The following is a 20,185-nucleotide window of genomic DNA, read 5'->3' on the forward strand; positions in this document are numbered from 1 at the left end:
ACACTTATAGCCTGACTGTTTTGGAGGCCAAAATATATGATGAGTTTTTTCCCGAGCACTTTACTTTACCAGGAACAACTCCTGGCCCTGGGAAAAATGAATGGTCTGGCCCATCAGCCTGACCAATCATTCTGCCAGTACAGCAAGGTGGCAAATTTACATCAAACGAAACCGCACCACCGTCTGGTTGTAGTAGGTATTACACAACGGAAATTGGTTTGTTGTCTTCCTGTTTCTAGAAGTGTGTTGTGGTAGGAAGTTGATCGCATGCTATTGCACGGTCTGTGGACAGTAACGTTTTAGCTACATTGTGTCATGTTATGATTATACCGCGGTAAATCACGGATAGATACATCGTTACCAAAATAACCGGTTAGTTTGACTTGCATGTGGTAGGTGCTACAGTTCAAAGGCAACCAACGTACGATGTAACGTTACTGTACAGTAGTGCAACAACTTGAAATGATTGTCTGACATTCGCTCACATATTGAGTGAAAGGATGCTGAAAACATGTTTAACAGCTGTCCGCGGGCCTGCGGTCTGCGTGGGTCGCTGTTTCAGTAGGGAAGTGAGTGGTGCAGTTTCCACGTTAGCCGGTTTCTCCTCTCCACCATTGTCAACGGAGGCTTCACTCTATGTGCACGTGAGTATTGGTAGACCCCACCCCACCACACACCCCACCACACACACACACAGTGGCCATACTGTCTGAAGGGATGTGCCTACTGCAGAGGAGGCTGGTGGGAGATGCTATAGGCGGCCGTGATTGGTAGTCCCATAGGGCGGTGCACAATTGGCCCAGCGTCGTCCGGGTTTGGCCGGGTTAGGCCATCATTGTAAATAAGAATTTGTTCTTAACTGACTTGCCTAGTTAAATAAAGGTTAAATGTTTAAAAAATGAAATGGTGCCTAACACATGGGAACAGTGTGTTGGACTCAGTTCTATTGAGTCCACTCCAACCATTACAATGAGCCTGTCCTCCTATAGCTCCTCCCACCAGCCTCCTCTGTCTACTGTAACAACAAGTACATCCCTGATATTAACCCTGATCCTCTCCTGTTCATAGTGGCCTTACTGTCTGAAGAGATGCTTCTACTGTAACTTCAACAAGTACATCCCTCGCTCTGACAAGCAGGACGTCATGTTGGAGTGTCTCCAGAGGGAGACGGAGACCTTACTAAAGCTCAGCCAGGTGTCCCGGTAGGTTTACCGTCTAAATTCAACCCTCCTCTGTGGGCCATCACCTTTAGCTTTAGTGTCTCCATGGGAACATCTGAAATGGCACCCTATTCCCTAAACAGTGCACTATTTCCAGAGTGCCTAAGGCTGACTATGGAGGGAACAGGGGGCCATTTTCAGACTCAGGCTGCTCCTCCACCTCCTGGAGTTCAACTCCAAACACAATAGTCTTTTTTCTTCTTTCTATTTTAACATCTCTCTGTCTTTCTCCCTCTCTGTCTCTCTCTCCATGTCTCCCTCTCTCTCTCTCCCTGTCTCCCTGTCTCTCTCTCCCTGTCTCTCTCTCTCTGTCTGTCTCTCCCTGTCTCTCTCTCTGTCTCCCTCTCTCTCTCTCTCCCTGTCTCTCTCCCTGTCTCTCTCTCTGTCTCTCCCTGTCTCTCCCTGTCTCTCTCTGTCTCTGTCTCCCTGTCTCTCTCTCTCTGTCTCCCTGTCTCTCTCTCTCTCTCTCTCTCTCTCCCTGTCTCTCTCCCTGTCTCTCTCTCTCTCCATGTCTCTTTCTAACTCTCTCTCTCTGTCTCCCCCCCTCTCTCTCTCTTTCTCTCTCTCCATGTCTCTCTCATCTTCAGGATCACCTCTGTGTTTTTTGGAGGTGGGACTCCTAGCCTGGCCCACCCCTCCACTATCGCTGCGGTCCTAGAGACAGTTGCCAGGCACGCTGGACTATCAGAGGAGGCGGAGGTCACTCTGGAGGTCAACCCCACCCCCGTAGGAAGCTCTAAGTTGGAGGACTTCCTCCATGCTGGTGTCAACCGTTTTTCCATCGGGGTGCAGGTGAGATTAAGGCTGGTGTTCAGTCAGTTGCACATAGTAGATTTCCAGAAAGCGTTCTCAGAAGTGTTGAAGTACGTCCTTCTACTGTACATCCCCTGGGCTACAAGATTAATGGGAACGGTTAGGCTAGCAACCCTTTCCCATAAAACCTTTTCTGCTACGGAAACTGAAACAACAGAAAACATTGTTAATGGTGGAAAGGGAGGAAGGAGAGGAGGAGTCCCTGGAGGATAAGAGTGTGATGCAACACAGTCAGTCACTGATTACTAGCTTTGTTCTGAACAGTCAGTCACTGATCACTAGCTTTGTTCTGAACAGGCGGTCACTGATCACTAGCTTTGTTCTGAACAGTCAGTCACTGATTACTAGCTTTGTTCTGAACAGTCAGTCACTGATCACTAGCTTTGTTCTGAACAGGCGGTCACTGATCACTAGCTTTGTTCTGAACAGTCAGTCACTGATCACTAGCTTTGTTCTGAACAGGCGGTCACTGATCACTAGCTTTGTTCTGAACAGTCAGTCACTGATCACTAGCTTTGTTCTGAACAGTCAGTCACTGATCACTAGCTTTGTTCTGAACAGTCAGTCACTGATCACTAGCTTTGTTCTGAACAGTCAGTCACTGATCACTAGCTTTGTTCTGAACAGGCGGTCACTGATCACTAGCTTTGTTCTGAACAGTCGGTCACTGATCACTAGCTTTGTTCTGAGAACAAATTGTCCTTTTTCTATGTGGAGCAGGTCGGGGAGCTGGTCGCGGAGCTGAAGTTGAGCTTTATGAAACACTGTTTTTACATGTCTCATATGTCTGCTTATTTTCAACCAACAGTCTCTCCGGGACGACGACCTGAAGGTTCTGGGGAGAGACCATAACTCCCAGCATGCTTTGCAGACTGTAGCAGAGGCTCGGAGGCTCTGCCCGGGTAGGGTGTCGGTCGACGTCATGTTTGGACGTCCTGGTCAGAGTGTTGCATCCTGGGAGTTGGAATTGGATGAGCTGCTGTCGGTGTGTGATGACCATGTCTCCCTGTACCAGCTGACCCTGGAGAGAGGCATGTCTTTTCTTACTGACACTGAGAGTTTTTGTACGTGGGTATTTAGAAGTTGAATTGACAGGTACAGATGAGAAAATGAGATGGGGAGATGGAGGAGAGGACTACAGGAGAGACAGTAACAGGAACACCACCACTACACCGCCCCCAGCAGACTGAGTTTGCAGATATTTTGTAGGTTTTACTTGCAGTGACTGTGATATGTGGTTGTTTTTACTTACTGTAGTTGAATTAGTAGCTGTAGTGATTGACAGGTAATAGGTATCCAAATGAATATATGACCTGACTGTAAGACACTCTGGATAAGAGATTCTGCTGCTAAATGACTCCAATGTAAACATGTCAACTGCAGGCACACAGCTCTTCAGACAGGTCCAGAAAGGCCAACTGAGCGTGCCCAGTGATGACATCACAGCTGTCATGTATGAATCAGCCAGGAGGATTCTTCAGAAGAGAGGCTATCTGCAGTATGAGGTGTCCAACTTTGCAAGAAATGTAAGTTCTACTCTCTTTCTCTGTGGGTGTGTGTCATTGTGTCTGTCCTACCACTGTGCTATAGTAGAAATTGTGTAGAAATTCATTTAGTAGAAAACCCTGCTGTAGAAATACCTTTAGTAGAAAACCCTGGTGTAGAAATACCTTTAGTAGAAAACCCTGCTGTAGAAATTAATTTAGTAGAAAACCCTGGTGTAGAAATACCTTTAGTAGAAAACCCTGCTGTAGAAAACCCTGCTGTAGAAAACCCTGCTGTAGAAAACCCTGCTGTAGAAATACCTTTAGTAGAAAACCCTGCTGTAGAAAACCCTGCAGTAGAAATTAATTTAGGAGAAAACCCTGCTGTAGAAAACCCTGCAGTAGAAATTCATTTAGTAGAAAACCCTGCTGTAGAAAACCCTGCAGTAGAAATTCATTTAGTAGAAAACCCTGCAGTAGAAATACTTTTAGTAGAAAACCCTGCAGTAGAAATACCTTTAGTAGAAAACCCTGCAGTAGAAATACTTTTAGTAGAAAACCCTGCAGTAGAATTTAATTTACTAGAAAACTCTGCTGTAGAAATTCATTTAGTAGAAAACCCTGCTGTAGAAACCCCTGCAGTAGAAATACCTTTAGTAGAAAACCCTGTTGTAGAAATTGATTTAGTAGAAAACCCTGCTGTAGAAATTAATTTAGTAGAAAACCCTGCTGTAGAAATACCTTTAGTAGAAAACCCTGCTGTAGAAATACCTTTAGTAGAAATACCTTTAGTAGAAATACCTTTAGTAGAAAACCCTGCAGTAGAAATTAATTTAGTAGAAAACCCTGCAGTAGAAATACCTTTAGTAGAAAACCCTGTTGTAGAAATTAATTTAGTAGAAAACCCTGCTGTAGATATTAATTTAGTAGAAAACCCTGCAGTAGAAATGCCTTTAGTAGAAAACCCTGCAGTATAAATACTTTTAGTAGAAAACCCTGCTGTAGAAATTCATTTAGTAGAAAACCCGGCTGTAGAAAACCCTGCAGTAGAAATAACTTTAGTAGAAAACCCTGTTGTAGAATTTCATTTAGTAGAAAACCCTGCAGTAGAAATTAATTTAGTAGAAAACCCTGCAGTAGAAATACCTTAAGTAGAAAACCCTGTTGTAGAAATTAATTTAGTAGAAAACCCTGCTGTAGAAATTCATTTAGTAGAAAACCCTGCAGTAGGAATACCTTTAGTAAAAAACCCTACAGTAGAAATACTTTTAGTAGAAAACCCTGCTGTAGAAATTAATTTAGTAGAAAACCCTGCAGTAGAAATACTTTTAGTAGAAAACCCTGCTGTAGAAATTCATTTAGTAGAAAACCCTGCTGTAGAAATACCTTTAGTAGAAAACCCTGCTGTAGAAATACCTTTAGTAGAAATACCTTTAGTAGAAAACCCTGCAGTAGAAATTCATTTAGTAGAAAACCCTGCAGTAGGAATACCTTTAGTAGAAAACCCTGCAGTAGAAATACCTTTAGTAGAAAACCCTGCAGTAGAAATACCTTTAGTAGAAAACCCTGCTGTAGAAATACCTTTAGTAGAAAACCCTGCAGTAGAAATACCTTTAGTAGAAAACCCTGCTGTAGAAATACCTTTAGTAGAAAACTCTGCAGTAGAAACACCAGGCTGTTCTCTGTGCTGTATTGGTTGTCATAACTATTGAATATGAATATTACCTGCTACAGTCAGCACACATCTGTAATATACCTTGTGTATTTTCTGTTTGTTTTGAAGGGTGCCATCAGCCAACACAATATGAGCTACTGGAAGGCCAGTCAGTACCTTGGAGTGGGCCCAGGTGAGTTAATAGTGCTTTATGAATGCTTTATAACACCTTTATGAATGCTTTATAACACCTTTATGAATGCTTTATGAATACTTTATGAATGTTCTATAACACCTTTATGAATGCTCTGTAAAGACTATGAATGCTTTATAACACCTTTATGAATGCTTTATAAAGACTTTATGAATGTTCTATAACACCTTTATGAATGCTCTGTAAAGACTATGAATGCTTTATAACACCTTTATGAATGCTTTATAAAAACTTTATGAATGTTCTATAACACCTTTATGAATGCTCTATAAAGACGTTATGAATGCTCTATAACACCGTTATGAATGCCCTATAACACCGCAATGAATGCTCTAAAGACTATGAATGCTCTATATCACCGTTATGAATGCTCTATAACACCGTTATGAATGCTCTATAAAGCCTTTATCAGTGGTTGTTTATTTGAAGTGGGACTCTTCTGTCTGCCAGGTGCCCATGGTCGCTTCGTCCCCCATGGAGAGGAGGATGTGTGTCGAGAGGCCCGCACCCAGACTCTGGAGCCTGATGTCTGGTTGAGAGAGGTGCAGCAGAGGGGTCACGGGACTCGACGCAGGATACCCCTCACCCACCTGGGACTGTGAGTCAACTACTTTCCGCTTCAGGCTGTTTACCTGCAGAGTTCACACCGTGCTGCTCATTAAAGGGATAATCCACTCCAGAATGAAACTCCTGTCAATTTGTTAATAATCTATGATCTCTGAGTGGGTAAGATAACTATTTTCACCATGATTTGACTTCTAAGTGGTCCGTCTGTGCAAACAGAAAATCGTGTCGTGCCACGTCATCGCGATAAGCTTCTCGTCACTAGATCGGGAATAACAAACTATCACATTTCATGACGCTTAAAAAATCAGTAAGTGCACTCTCAATATCAGCCAATAGAGGGCATAGACAGACTGGTTGACTGAGTCAGCTGATCTACTGTCTGCTCTTCAGACTGTTCACCTGCAGAGTTCATACGGTGCTGCACATTAATGACCTACTTCTAATAATACTGTTCACCTGCAGAGTTCATACGGTGCTGCACATTAATGACCTACTTCTAATAATACTGTTCACCTGCAGAGTTCATACGGTGCTGCACATTAATGACCTACTTCTAATAATACTGTTCACCTGCAGAGTTCATACGGTGCTGCACATTAATGACCTACTTCTAATAATACTGTTCACCTGCAGAGTTCATACGGTGCTGCACATTAATGACCTACTTCTAATAATACTGTTCACCTGCAGAGTTCATACGGTGCTGCACATTAATGACCTACTTCTAATAATACTGTTCACCTGCAGAGTTCATACGGTGCTGCACATTAATGACCTACTTCTAATAATACTGTTCACCTGCAGAGTTCATACGGTGCTGCACATTAATGACCTACTTCTAATAATACTGTTCACCTGCAGAGTTCATACGGTGCTGCACATGAATGACCTACTTCTAATAATACTGTTCACCTGCAGAGTTCATATGGTGCTGCACATTAATGACCTACTTCTAATAATACTGTTCACCTGCAGAGTTCATACGGTGCTGCACATTAATGACCTATTTCTAATAATACTGTTGACCTGCAGAGTTCATACGGTGCTGCACATTAATGACCTACTTCTAATAATACTGTTCACCTGCAGAGTTCATATGGTGCTGCACATTAATGACCTACTTCTAATAATACTGTTCACCTGCAGAGTTCATATGGTGCTGCACATTAATGACCTACTTCTAATAATACTGTTGACCTGCAGAGTTCATACGGTGCTGCACATTAATGACCTACTTCTAATAATACTGTTCACCTGCAGAGTTCATACGGTGCTGCACATTAATGACCTACTTCTAATAATACTGTTCACCTGCAGAGTTCATACGGTGCTGCACATTAATGACCTACTTCTAATAATACTGTTCACCTGCAGAGTTCATACGGTGCTGCACATTAATGACCTACTTCTAATAATACTGTTCACCTGCAGAGTTCATACGGTGCTGCACATTAATGACCTACTTCTAATAATACTGTTCACCTGCAGAGTTCATACGGTGCTGCACATTAATGACCTACTTCTAATAATACTGTTCACCTGCAGAGTTCATACGGTGCTGCACATTAATGACCTACTTCTAATAATACTGTTCACCTGCAGAGTTCATACGGTGCTGCACATTAATGACCTACTTCTAATAATACTGTTCACCTGCAGAGTTCATACGGTGCTGCACATTAATGACCTACTTCTAATAATACTGTTCACCTGCAGAGTTCATACGGTGCTGCACATTAATGACCTACTTCTAATAATACTGTTCACCTGCAGAGTTCATACGGTGCTGCACATTAATGACCTACTTCTAATAATACTGTTCACCTGCAGAGTTCATACGGTGCTGCACATTAATGACCTACTTCTAATAATACTGTTCACCTGCAGAGTTCATACGGTGCTGCACATTAATGACCTACTTCTAATAATACTGTTCACCTGCAGAGTTCATACGGTGCTGCACATTAATGACCTACTTCTAATAATACTGTTCACCTGCAGAGTTCATACGGTGCTGCACATTAATGACCTACTTCTAATAATACTGTTCACCTGCAGAGTTCATACGGTGCTGCACATTAATGACCTACTTCTAATAATACTGTTGACCTGCAGAGTTCATACGGTGCTGCACATTAATGACCTACTTCTAATAATACTGTTCACCTGCAGAGTTCATACGGTGCTGCACATTAATGACCTACTTCTAATAATACTGTTCACCTGCAGAGTTCATACGGTGCTGCACATTAATGACCTACTTCTAATAATACTGTTCACCTGCAGAGTTCATATGGTGCTGCACATTAATGACCTACTTCTAATAATACTGTTGACCTGCAGAGTTCATACGGTGCTGCACATTAATGACCTACTTCTAATAATACTGTTCACCTGCAGAGTTCATACGGTGCTGCACATTAATGACCTACTTCTAATAATACTGTTCACCTGCAGAGTTCATACGGTGCTGCACATTAATGACCTACTTCTAATAATACTGTTCACCTGCAGAGTTCATACGGTGCTGCACATTAATGACCTACTTCTAATAATACTGTTCACCTGCAGAGTTCATACGGTGCTGCACATGAATGACCTACTTCTAATAATACTGTTCACCTGCAGAGTTCATACGGTGCTGCACATTAATGACCTACTTCTAATAATACTGTTGACCTGCACAGTTCATACGGTGCTGCACATGAATGACCTACTTCTAATAATACTGTTCACCTGCAGAGTTCATACGGTGCTGCACATTAATGACCTACTTCTAATAATACTGTTCACCTGCAGAGTTCATACGGTGCTGCACATTAATGACCTACTTCTAATAATACTGTTCACCTGCAGAGTTCATACGGTGCTGCACATTAATGACCTACTTCTAATAATACTGTTCACCTGCAGAGTTCATACGGTGCTGCACATTAATGACCTAATTCTAATAATACTGTTCACCTGCAGAGTTCATACGGTGCTGCACATTAATGACCTACTTCTAATAATACTGTTCACCTGCAGAGTTCATACGGTGCTGCACATTAATGACCTACTTCTAATAATACTGTTGACCTGCAGAGTTCATACGGTGCTGCACATGAATGACCTACTTCTAATAATACTGTTCACCTGCAGAGTTCATACGGTGCTGCACATTAATGACCTACTTCTAATAATACTGTTCACCTGCAGAGTTCATATGGTGCTGCACATTAATGACCTACTTCTAATAATACTGTTCACCTGCAGAGTTCATACGGTGCTGCACATTAATGACCTACTTCTAATAATACTGTTCACCTGCAGAGTTCATACGGTGCTGCACATTAATGACCTACTTCTAATAATACTGTTCACCTGCAGAGTTCATACGGTGCTGCACATTAATGACCTACTTCTAATAATACTGTTCACCTGCAGAGTTCATACGGTGCTGCACATTAATGACCTACTTCTAATAATACTGTTCACCTGCAGAGTTCATATGGTGCTGCACATTAATGACCTACTTCTAATAATACTGTTCACCTGCAGAGTTCATACGGTGCTGCACATTAATGACCTACTTCTAATAATACTGTTCACCTGCAGAGTTCATACGGTGCTGCACATTAATGACCTACTTCTAATAATACTGTTCACCTGCAGAGTTCATACGGTGCTGCACATTAATGACCTACTTCTAATAATACTGTTCACCTGCAGAGTTCATACGGTGCTGCACATTAATGACCTACTTCTAATAATACTGTTCACCTGCAGAGTTCATACGGTGCTGCACATTAATGACCTACTTCTAATAATACTGTTCACCTGCAGAGTTCATACGGTGCTGCACATGAATGACCTACTTCTAATAATACTGTTCACCTGCAGAGTTCATACGGTGCTGCACATGAATGACCTACTTCTAATAATACTGTTCACCTGCAGAGTTCATACGGTGCTGCACATGAATGACCTACTTCTAATAATACTGTTCACCTGCAGAGTTCATACGGTGCTGCACATTAATGACCTACTTCTAATAATACTGTTCACCTGCAGAGTTCATACGGTGCTGCACATTAATGACCTACTTCTAATAATACTGTTCACCTGCAGAGTTCATACGGTGCTGCACATTAATGACCTACTTCTAATAATACTGTTCACCTGCAGAGTTCATACGGTGCTGCACATTAATGACCTACTTCTAATAATACTGTTCACCTGCAGAGTTCATACGGTGCTGCACATTAATGACCTACTTCTAATAATACTGTTCACCTGCAGAGTTCATACGGTGCTGCACATGAATGACCTACTTCTAATAATACTGTTCACCTGCAGAGTTCATACGGTGCTGCACATTAATGACCTACTTCTAATAATACTGTTCACCTGCAGAGTTCATACGGTGCTGCACATTAATGACCTACTTCTAATAATACTGTTCACCTGCAGAGTTCATACGGTGCTGCACATTAATGACCTACTTCTAATAATACTGTTCACCTGCAGAGTTCATACGGTGCTGCACATTAATGACCTACTTCTAATAATACTGTTCACCTGCAGAGTTCATACGGTGCTGCACATTAATGACCTACTTCTAATAATACTGTTCACCTGCAGAGTTCATACGGTGCTGCACATTAATGACCTACTTCTAATAATACTGTTCACCTGCAGAGTTCATACGGTGCTGCACATGAATGACCTACTTCTAATAATACTGTTCACCTGCAGAGTTCATACGGTGCTGCACATTAATGACCTACTTCTAATAATACTGTTCACCTGCAGAGTTCATACGGTGCTGCACATTAATGACCTACTTCTAATAATACTGTTCACCTGCAGAGTTCATACGGTGCTGCACATTAATGACCTACTTCTAATAATACTGTTCACCTGCAGAGTTCATACGGTGCTGCACATGAATGACCTACTTCTAATAATACTGTTCACCTGCAGAGTTCATACGGTGCTGCACATGAATGACCTACTTCTAATAATACTGTTCACCTGCAGAGTTCATACGGTGCTGCACATTAATGACCTACTTCTAATAATACTGTTCACCTGCAGAGTTCATACGGTGCTGCACATTAATGACCTACTTCTAATAATACTGTTCACCTGCAGAGTTCATACGGTGCTGCACATTAATGACCTACTTCTAATAATACTGTTCACCTGCAGAGTTCATACGGTGCTGCACATGAATGACCTACTTCTAATAATACTGTTCACCTGCAGAGTTCATACGGTGCTGCACATTAATGACCTACTTCTAATAATACTGTTCACCTGCAGAGTTCATACGGTGCTGCACATTAATGACCTACTTCTAATAATACTGTTCACCTGCAGAGTTCATACGGTGCTGCACATTAATGACCTACTTCTAATAATACTGTTCACCTGCAGAGTTCATACGGTGCTGCACATTAATGACCTACTTCTAATAATACTGTTCACCTGCAGAGTTCATACGGTGCTGCACATTAATGACCTACTTCTAATAATACTGTTCACCTGCAGAGTTCATACGGTGCTGCACATTAATGACCTACTTCTAATAATACTGTTGACCTGCAGAGTTCATACGGTGCTGCACATGAATGACCTACTTCTAATAATACTGTTCACCTGCAGAGTTCATACGGTGCTGCACATTAATGACCTACTTCTAATAATACTGTTCACCTGCAGAGTTCATACGGTGCTGCACATTAATGACCTAATTCTAATAATACTGTTCACCTGCAGAGTTCATACGGTGCTGCACATTAATGACCTACTTCTAATAATACTGTTCACCTGCAGAGTTCATACGGTGCTGCACATGAATGACCTACTTCTAATAATACTGTTCACCTGCAGAGTTCATACGGTGCTGCACATTAATGACCTAATTCTAATAATACTGTTCACCTGCAGAGTTCATACGGTGCTGCACATTAATGACCTACTTCTAATAATACTGTTCACCTGCAGAGTTCATACGGTGCTGCACATGAATGACCTACTTCTAATAATACTGTTGACCTGCAGAGTTCATACGGTGCTGCACATTAATGACCTACTTCTAATAATACTGTTCACCTGCAGAGTTCATACGGTGCTGCACATTAATGACCTACTTCTAATAATACTGTTCACCTGCAGAGTTCATACGGTGCTGCACATGAATGACCTACTTCTAATAATACTGTTCACCTGCAGAGTTCATACGGTGCTGCACATTAATGACCTACTTCTAATAATACTGTTCACCTGCAGAGTTCATACGGTGCTGCACATTAATGACCTACTTCTAATAATACTCCAGACTCACTCATAACATGGGATTCTATTCAAGGGTTGTATTTGTACATCAAGTGCTCACGCTACAGAAACAGGAAATGCTGACCTATGGGCCATTCTGACTCGGACAAGGCTTCCTTTCTCACAGCATGGCAGATGATATACTGTAGCAACTTGTTAACTTTATTCAACTGATTGCAGATTGGAGGAAGTGTTGGTCATGGGACTGCGTTTGGTTGACGGCATCACTCACCAGGTAATCTCAGTTAACCCAGAATACTGACGGCATCACCCACCAGGTAATCTCAGTTAACCCAGAATACTGACGGCATCACTCACCAGGTAATCTCAGTTAACCCAGAATACTGACGGCATCACCCACCAGGTAATCTCAGTTAACCCAGAATACTGACGGCATCACTCACCAGGTAATCTCGGTTAACCCAGAATACTGACGGCATCACTCACCAGGTAATCTCGGTTAACCCAGAATACTGACGGCATCACTCACCAGGTAATCTCGGTTAACCCAGAATACTGACGACATCACTCACCAGGTAATCTCGTTTAACCCAGAATACTGACGGCATCACTCACCAGGTAATCTCGGTTAACCCAGAATACTGACGACATCACTCACCAGGTAATCTCGTTTAACCCAGAATACTGACGACATCACTCACCAGGTAATCTCGGTTAACCCAGAATACTGACGGCATCACTCACCAGGTAATCTCGGTTAACCCAGAATACTGACGGCATCACTCACCAGGTAATCTCGGTTAACCCAGAATACTGACGACATCACTCACCAGGTAATCTCAGTTAACTCAGAATACTGACGGCATCACCCACCAGGTAATCTCGGTTAACCCAGAATACTGACGACATCACTCACCAGGTAATCTCAGTTAACCCAGAATACTGACGGCATCACCCACCAGGTAATCTCGGTTAACCCAGAATACTGACGGCATCACTCACCAGGTAATCTCGGTTAACCCAGAATACTGACGACATCACTCACCAGGTAATCTCAGTTAACCCAGAATACTGACGGCATCACCCACCAGGTAATCTCAGTTAACCCAGAATACTGACGGCATCACTCACCAGGTAGTCTCGTTTAACCCAGAATACTGACGGCATCACCCACCAGGTAATCTCAGTTAACCCAGAACCAAAAATCTCACATAATTTGGTCAGATTATGTTTACATAGTCTGTCCACATACTATACAGTATATATATATACACAAGAGGAGGTTTCAGTTGTTTCTAGATTCATTGTTTGCATCAATAGGGGCCATCAGTGATAAAAGCATTTTTTTTAACCTGATGTTGTGTTCAGTATTTGTATGTTCACACCATTTTTTCTGGTTCACCTTACTTTCTGTCTTTATGTCTCTGGTTCACCTTACTTTCTGTCTTTATGTCTCTGGTTCACCTTACTTTCTGTCTTTATGTCTCTGGTTCACCTTACTTTCTGTCTTTGTCTCTTGTTCACCTTACTTTCTGTCTTTATGTCTCTTGTTCACCTTACTTTCTGTCTTTATGTCTCTGGTTCACCTTACTTTCTGTCTTTATGTCTCTGGTTCACCTTACTTTCTGTCTTTATGTCTCTGGTTCACCTTACTTTCTGTCTTTATGTCTCTGGTTCACCTTACTTTCTGTCTTTATGTCTCTGGTTCACCTTACTTTCTGTCTTTATGTCTCTGGTTCACCTTACTTTCTGTCTTTATGTCTCTGGTTCACCTTACTTTCTGTCTTTATGTCTCTGGTTCACCTTACTTTCTGTCTTTATGTCTCTTGTTCACCTTACTTTCTGTCTTTATGTCTCTGGTTCACCTTACTTTCTGTCTTTATGTCTCTGGTTCACCTTACTTTCTGTCTTTATGTCTCTTGTTCACCTTACTTTCTGTCTTTATGTCTCTGGTTCACCTTACTTTCTGTCTTTATGTCTCTGGTTCACCTTACTTTCTGTCTTTATGTCTCTGGTTCACCTTACTTTCTGTCTTTATGTCTCTGGTTCACCTTACTTTCTGTCTTTATGTCTCTGGTTCACCTTACTTTCTGTCTTTATGTCTCTGGTTCACCTTACTTTCTGTCTTTATGTCTCTGGTTCACCTTACTTTCTGTCTTTATGTCTCTTGTTCACCTTACTTTCTGTCTTTATGTCTCTGGTTCACCTTACTTCCTGTCTACATCTGTCTTCATGTCTCTGGTTCACCTTACTTCCTGTCTACATCTGTCTTCATGTCTCTGGTTCACCTTACTTCCTGTCTACATCTGTCTTTATGTCTCTGATTCATGCTATTTCTGTGGCAGCATTGGCAGTTGTTCAGTCCCAGGGCAGATCTACACCAGATTCTCAGCTCATCCTCTGAAGTACAAGACCTTCAACAGACAGGCGTTCTAATCCTGGATGACAGGTAACCCAGACCTTCAACAGACAGGTCTTCTAATCCTGGATGACAGGTAACCCAGACCTTCAACAGACAGGTCTTCTAATCCTGGATGACAGGTAACCCAGACCTTCAACAGACAGGCGTTCTAATCCTGGATGACAGGTAACCCAGACCTTCAGCAGACAGGCGTTCTAATCCTGGATGACAGGTAACCCAGACCTTCAACAGACAGGCGTTCTAATCCTGGATGACAGGTAACCCAGACCTTCAACAGACAGGTCTTCTAATCCTGGATGACAGGTAACCCAGACCTTCAACAGACAGGTCTTCTAATCCTGGATGACAGGTAACCCAGACCTTCAGCAGACAGGCGTTCTAATCCTGGATGACAGGTAACCCAGACCTTCAACAGACAGGTCTTCTAATCCTGGATGACAGGTAACCCAGACCTTCAACAGACAGGTCTTCTAATCCTGGATGACAGGTAACCCAGACCTTCAGCAGACAGGCGTTCTAATCCTGGATGACAGGTAACCCAGACCTTCAACAGACAGGTCTTCTAATCCTGGATGACAGGTAACCCAGACCTTCAACAGACAGGTCTTCTAATCCTGGATGACAGGTAACCCAGACCTTCAGCAGACAGGCGTTCTAATCCTGGATGACAGGTAACCCAGACCTTCAACAGACAGGTCTTCTAATCCTGGATGACAGGTAACCCAGACCTTCAGCAGACAGGCATTCTAATCCTGGATGACAGGTAACCCAGACCTTCAACAGACAGGTCTTCTAATCCTGGATGACAGGTAACCCAGACCTTCAACAGACAGGTCTTCTAATCCTGGATGACAGGTAACCCAGACCTTCAGCAGACAGGCGTTCTAATCCTGGATGACAGGTAACCCAGACCTTCAACAGACAGGTCTTCTAATCCTGGATGACAGGTAACCCAGACCTTCAACAGACAGGCGTTCTAATCCTGGATGACAGGTAACCCAGACCTTCAACAGACAGGCGTTCTAATCCTGGATGACAGGTAACCCAGACCTTCAACAGACAGGTCTTCTAATCCTTATAACTTGTGGTTTGTTTAAAGTGGGACCCAGTAGTTGTATCTCCGTGTCTGTATGAGTCTATTTGAATCAGCTGTGTAGTGGTAGGGGCAAAAACCAAAACGTGCACCCCTTGGGGTCCCCGGGACTGAGTTTGGGAAACACTGACAACCCCTTTTGTCTTGTGTGTAGGGGTCTGCGGTGCTCGTGGCAGGGCCTGGCCTTACTGGACAGCATGTTACCCACTCTGCTGCTGCTGCTGGAGGCTTACACCCAGGGTCTCCAGGAGCAGCAGGCCAGGGGGGCCACCATAGGAGACCAGAGAGATGGAGGACAGAGGGTCTCCAAGCCTGGCTGACAGACAGGGGAGACTGACCCGGAGACTGACCCGGAGACTGACCCGGAGACTGACCCGGAGACTGACCCGGAGACTGACCCGGAGACTGACCCGGCAGCCACTATGAACTGTAGATATTGGTCAAATCTATCATCTACACTGATGAAGTAGATCAGCTGCAGTAAGATAACACTAAACTGTAGGCACCATGTTCTGATCAGTGACAGGTTAGATGGGCCTGAGATGCTGATAAAGCTCTGTACAGGATATTTACAGTTGAACAGGATGCTGTCGGGACTCAGGAAAGGTTCTCCACACCATGTCCTCTATGAACAAATCATTCTCCCCTTCAATGTAGTAGAGGTAATCTCACACACACACACACGACAAGCAGTTACCAAAAGCAGCAGTTAAATAGGTTGTTTATGAAGGTTAGCGTGCCACGGACTCCAGTTTCTCCACGCTTATCTAGTTATCTGTCATCAGAGCTGTAGTGAACCACTGTTATTGTCAAGGTCCCTCTACTGGAGCTCTGCATCCCCATCATCATAGTGTGAGAAGATGTAGCGTGAGCAGGGGGCTGGATCACCTGGCAGAGACAGACAGAGAGAGAGAGAGAGAGAGAGAGAGAGTGTGTGTGTGTGTGTGTGTGTGTGTGTGTGTGTGTGTGTGTGTGTGTGTGTGTGTGTGTGTGTGTGTGTGTGTGTGTGTGTGTGTGTGTGTGTGTGTGTGTGTGTGTGTGTGTGTGTGTGTGTGTGTGTGTGTGTGTGTGTGTTTGGGCAGAGTGATGTGGTCGTGGTCCCTGTATCTGGCCCAGGTGCAGAGCAGATCCCAGATTAGACAGACAGGCTTAAACCTTCTGTTGTCCATCAACTGTGATGAAAGGCTTGGTCTGACAGGTACACAGCATGTAATCCACCAGGAAGAGTCTGGAGCGTGTTGTTTAAGCATGAAGACAGCACCACAACACTGTAGTCTGGAGCGTGTTGTTTAAGCATGAAGACAGCACCACAACACTGTAGACTGGAGCGTGTTGTTTAAGCATGAAGACAGCACCACAACACTGTAGTCTGGAGCGTGTTGTTTAAGCATGAAGACAGCACCACAACACTGTAGACTGGAGCGTGTTGTTTAAGCATGAAGACAGCACCACAACACTGTAGACTGGAGCGTGTTGTTTAAGCATGAAGACAGCACCACAACACTGTAGACTGGAGCGTGTTGTTTAAGCATGAAGACAGCACCACAACACTGTAGACTGGAGCGTGTTGTTTAAGCATGAAGACAGCACCACAACACTGTAGACTGGAGCGTGTTGTGGAGGCTTGTTGAGATGGGCCTCTTGACACGCTGGGTGTATTGTAGTTATAGTGTACATGGGTTAATAAGAAGAACACATTTATAATAGGATAATTATAACCGATTGCCAATTAAGATAGACTGAGAAATGCATAGTTGGTTCAATTTCTTACTCAATAAAAATGTAAAGTGCTTTCTACTATTCATTCTGATATTAATGTTCATTCATGCTAATTAAAGAAATTGTGTGCATTCCCTAAAATTGTAACTTCTTTTGAACTGAGTCCTGACCTGAGCCCTGACCTGAGCCCTATAAGCCCTGACCTGAGCCCTATGAGCCCTGACCTGAGCCCTGTGAGACCTGAGCCCTGACCTGAGCCCTATAAGCCCTGACCTGAGCCCTATGAGCCCTGACCTGAGCCCTGTGAGACCTGAGCCCTGACCTGAGCCCTGACCTGAGCCCTATAAGCCCTGACCTGAGCCCTATGAGCCCTGACCTGAGCCCTGTGAGACCTGAGCCCTGACCTGAGCCCTGTGAGACCTGAGCCCTATAAGCCCTGACCTGAGCCCTATGAGCCCTGACCTGAGCCCTGTGAGACCTGAGCCCTGACCTGAGCCCTATAAGCCCTGACCTGAGCCCTATGAGCCCTGACCTGAGCCCTAACCAAAATGAGTGCATTACATAGGGAATAGGATGCCATTTGGAATGCACACAATATCAGCTGTGGCTATGTGGTGTGGGTTGTCATCTCTCCATGTCAGGACATTACTGTCATGTTAAATGGAGCATGTAGGAATTAGATCTCTCTCTGTTTCTCTGCCTATTACTCTAAACTTGTCGTTTCCCCTGTTCCCTGTGTTGACCTGTATAGAGAAGGGCCCTGTGTTGACCTGTATAGAGAAGGCCCTGTGTTGACCTGTCTAGAGAAGGGCCCTGTGTTGACCTGTATAGAGAAGGGCCCTGTGTTGACCTGTATAGAGAAGGGCCCTGTGTTGACCTGTCTAGAGAAGGGCCCTGTGTTGACCTGTCTAGAGAAGGGCCCTGTGTTGACCTGTATAGAGATCGGCCCTGTGTTGACCTGTATAGAGATCGGCCCTGTGTTGACCTGTATAGAGAAGGGCCCTGTGTTGACCTGTCTAGAGAAGGGCCCTGTGTTGACCTGTCTAGAGAAGGGCCCTGTGTTGACCTGTCTAGAGAAGGGCCCTGTGTTGACCTGTATAGAGAAGGGCCCTGTGTTGACCTGTATAGAGAAGGGCCCTGTGTTGACCTGTCTAGAGAAGGGCCCTGTGTTGACCTGTATAGAGAAGGGCCCTGTGTTGACCTGTCTAGAGAAGGGCCCTGTGTTGACCTGTCTAGAGAAGGGCCCTGTGTTGACCTGTCTAGAGAAGGGCCCTGTGTTGACCTGTCTAGAGAAGGGCCCTGTGTTGACCTGTATAGAGATCGGCCCTGTGTTGACCTGTATAGAGATCGGCCCTGTGTTGACCTGTATAGAGAAGGGCCCTGTGTTGACCTGTATAGAGAAGGGCCCCGTGTTTTGATCTGTATAGAGAAGGGCCCTGTGTTGACCTGTCTAGAGAAGGGCCCTGTGTTGACCTGTATAGAGAAGGGCCCTGTGTTGACCTGTCTAGAGAAGGGCCCTGTGTTGACCTGTCTAGAGAAGGGCCCTGTGTTGACCTGTCTAGAGAAGGGCCCTGTGTTGACCTGTCTAGAGAAGGGCCCTGTGTTGACCTGTATAGAGATCGGCCCTGTGTTGACCTGTATAGAGATCGGCCCTGTGTTGACCTGTATAGAGAAGGGCCCTGTGTTGACCTGTCTAGAGAAGGGCCCTGTGTTGACCTGTATAGAGAAGGGCCCTGTGTTGACCTGTCTAGAGAAGGGCCCTGTGTTGACCTGTATAGAGAAGGGCCCTGTGTTGACCTGTCTAGAGAAGGGCCCTGTGTTGACCTGTCTAGAGAAGGGCCCTGTGTTGACCTGTCTAGAGAAGGGCCCTGTGTTGACCTGTCTAGAGAAGGGCCCTGTGTTGACCTGTATAGAGAAGGGCCCTGTGTTGACCTGTATAGAGAAGGGCCCTGTGTTGACCTGTCTAGAGAAGGGCCCTGTGTTGACCTGTATAGAGAAGGGCCCTGTGTTGACCTGTCTAGAGAAGGGCCCTGTGTTGACCTGTCTAGAGAAGGGCCCTGTGTTGACCTGTATAGAGATCGGCCCTGTGTTGACCTGTATAGAGAAGGGCCCTGTGTTGACCTGTATAGAGAAGGGCCCTGTGTTGACCTGTCTAGAGAAGGGCCCTGTGTTGACCTGTCTAGAGAAGGGCCCTGTGTTGACCTGTCTAGAGAAGGGCCCTGTGTTGACCTGTATAGAGAAGGGCCCCGTGTTTTGATCTGTATAGAGAAGGGCCCTGTGTTGACCTGTCTAGAGAAGGGCCCTGTGTTGACCTGTATAGAGAAGGGCCCTGTGTTGACCTGTATAGAGAAGGAGACTCAAATGGCACTCTATTCCCTGTGTAGTGCGCTACATTTGACCCATAGGGTTCTGGTCTAAAGTAGTGCATTATGTAGGGAATAGAGTTCCATTTAGGAGACCTCCTTGGTGTCATGATAGGCCTATACTCGTGCTGGTCTGTTCTTCAGAAATATTTGGATGAAGGATTAGCAGTAATGTGAGCAGATGTTTCCCAGTACTGACACTACTGGGTAATGTTCACCACTCCTACAACGTGCTGCTGAGGTTTTTTTGCATTTCAATAGTGGAGCATCTGCAGATGCAGTCAAATTGGAGGCTGTTGACAAGGACCCAATGAATACAAATGAATCATTCATTGATGGACCTCTATGACCCAA

The 20,185-nt window shown here is 44.2% G+C and overlaps 1 protein-coding gene across 2 annotated transcripts; it reads left to right on the top strand.

The window, feature by feature from the left end:
- The first annotated feature begins 218 nt into the window (after window positions 1-218).
- On the top strand, window positions 219-17,599 carry LOC106606365 (radical S-adenosyl methionine domain-containing protein 1, mitochondrial-like). Of its 2 annotated transcripts, none has more exons than XR_006770115.1 (10): window positions 219-644; window positions 1,069-1,202; window positions 1,808-2,012; window positions 2,842-3,064; window positions 3,417-3,559; window positions 5,301-5,364; window positions 5,836-5,983; window positions 12,454-12,508; window positions 14,580-15,695; window positions 15,904-17,599. XR_006770115.1 is itself a non-coding variant. In XM_045719704.1 (10 exons), the coding sequence occupies exons 1-10, from the start codon at window positions 501-503 to the stop codon at window positions 16,067-16,069; spliced, it is 1,386 nt and encodes a 461-aa protein (XP_045575660.1). In that variant the 5' UTR covers window positions 219-500; the 3' UTR covers window positions 16,070-17,599. The 2 variants fall into 2 exon arrangements, 1 of the variants encoding a protein (XP_045575660.1); XM_045719704.1 differs by having other exon boundaries at window positions 14,580-14,683.
- The last annotated feature ends 2,586 nt before the right edge of the window (window positions 17,600-20,185 follow it).

Source organism: Salmo salar, chromosome ssa06, assembly GCF_905237065.1.
Source record: "Salmo salar chromosome ssa06, Ssal_v3.1, whole genome shotgun sequence".
NCBI classification, from domain to species: domain Eukaryota; kingdom Metazoa; phylum Chordata; class Actinopteri; order Salmoniformes; family Salmonidae; genus Salmo; species Salmo salar.

Excerpts from the sequence above, each read along its gene's own strand:
- LOC106606365 (XM_045719704.1), top strand. The coding sequence starts at position 501 with ATGCTGAAAACATGTTTAACAGCTGTCCGCGGGCCTGCGGTCTGCGTG. Across the intron at positions 2,013-2,841 it reads GTTTTTCCATCGGGGTGCAG|TCTCTCCGGGACGACGACCT; the intron begins GTGAGATTAAGG and ends TTCAACCAACAG. Across the intron at positions 5,365-5,835 it reads GTACCTTGGAGTGGGCCCAG|GTGCCCATGGTCGCTTCGTC; the intron begins GTGAGTTAATAG and ends TCTGTCTGCCAG.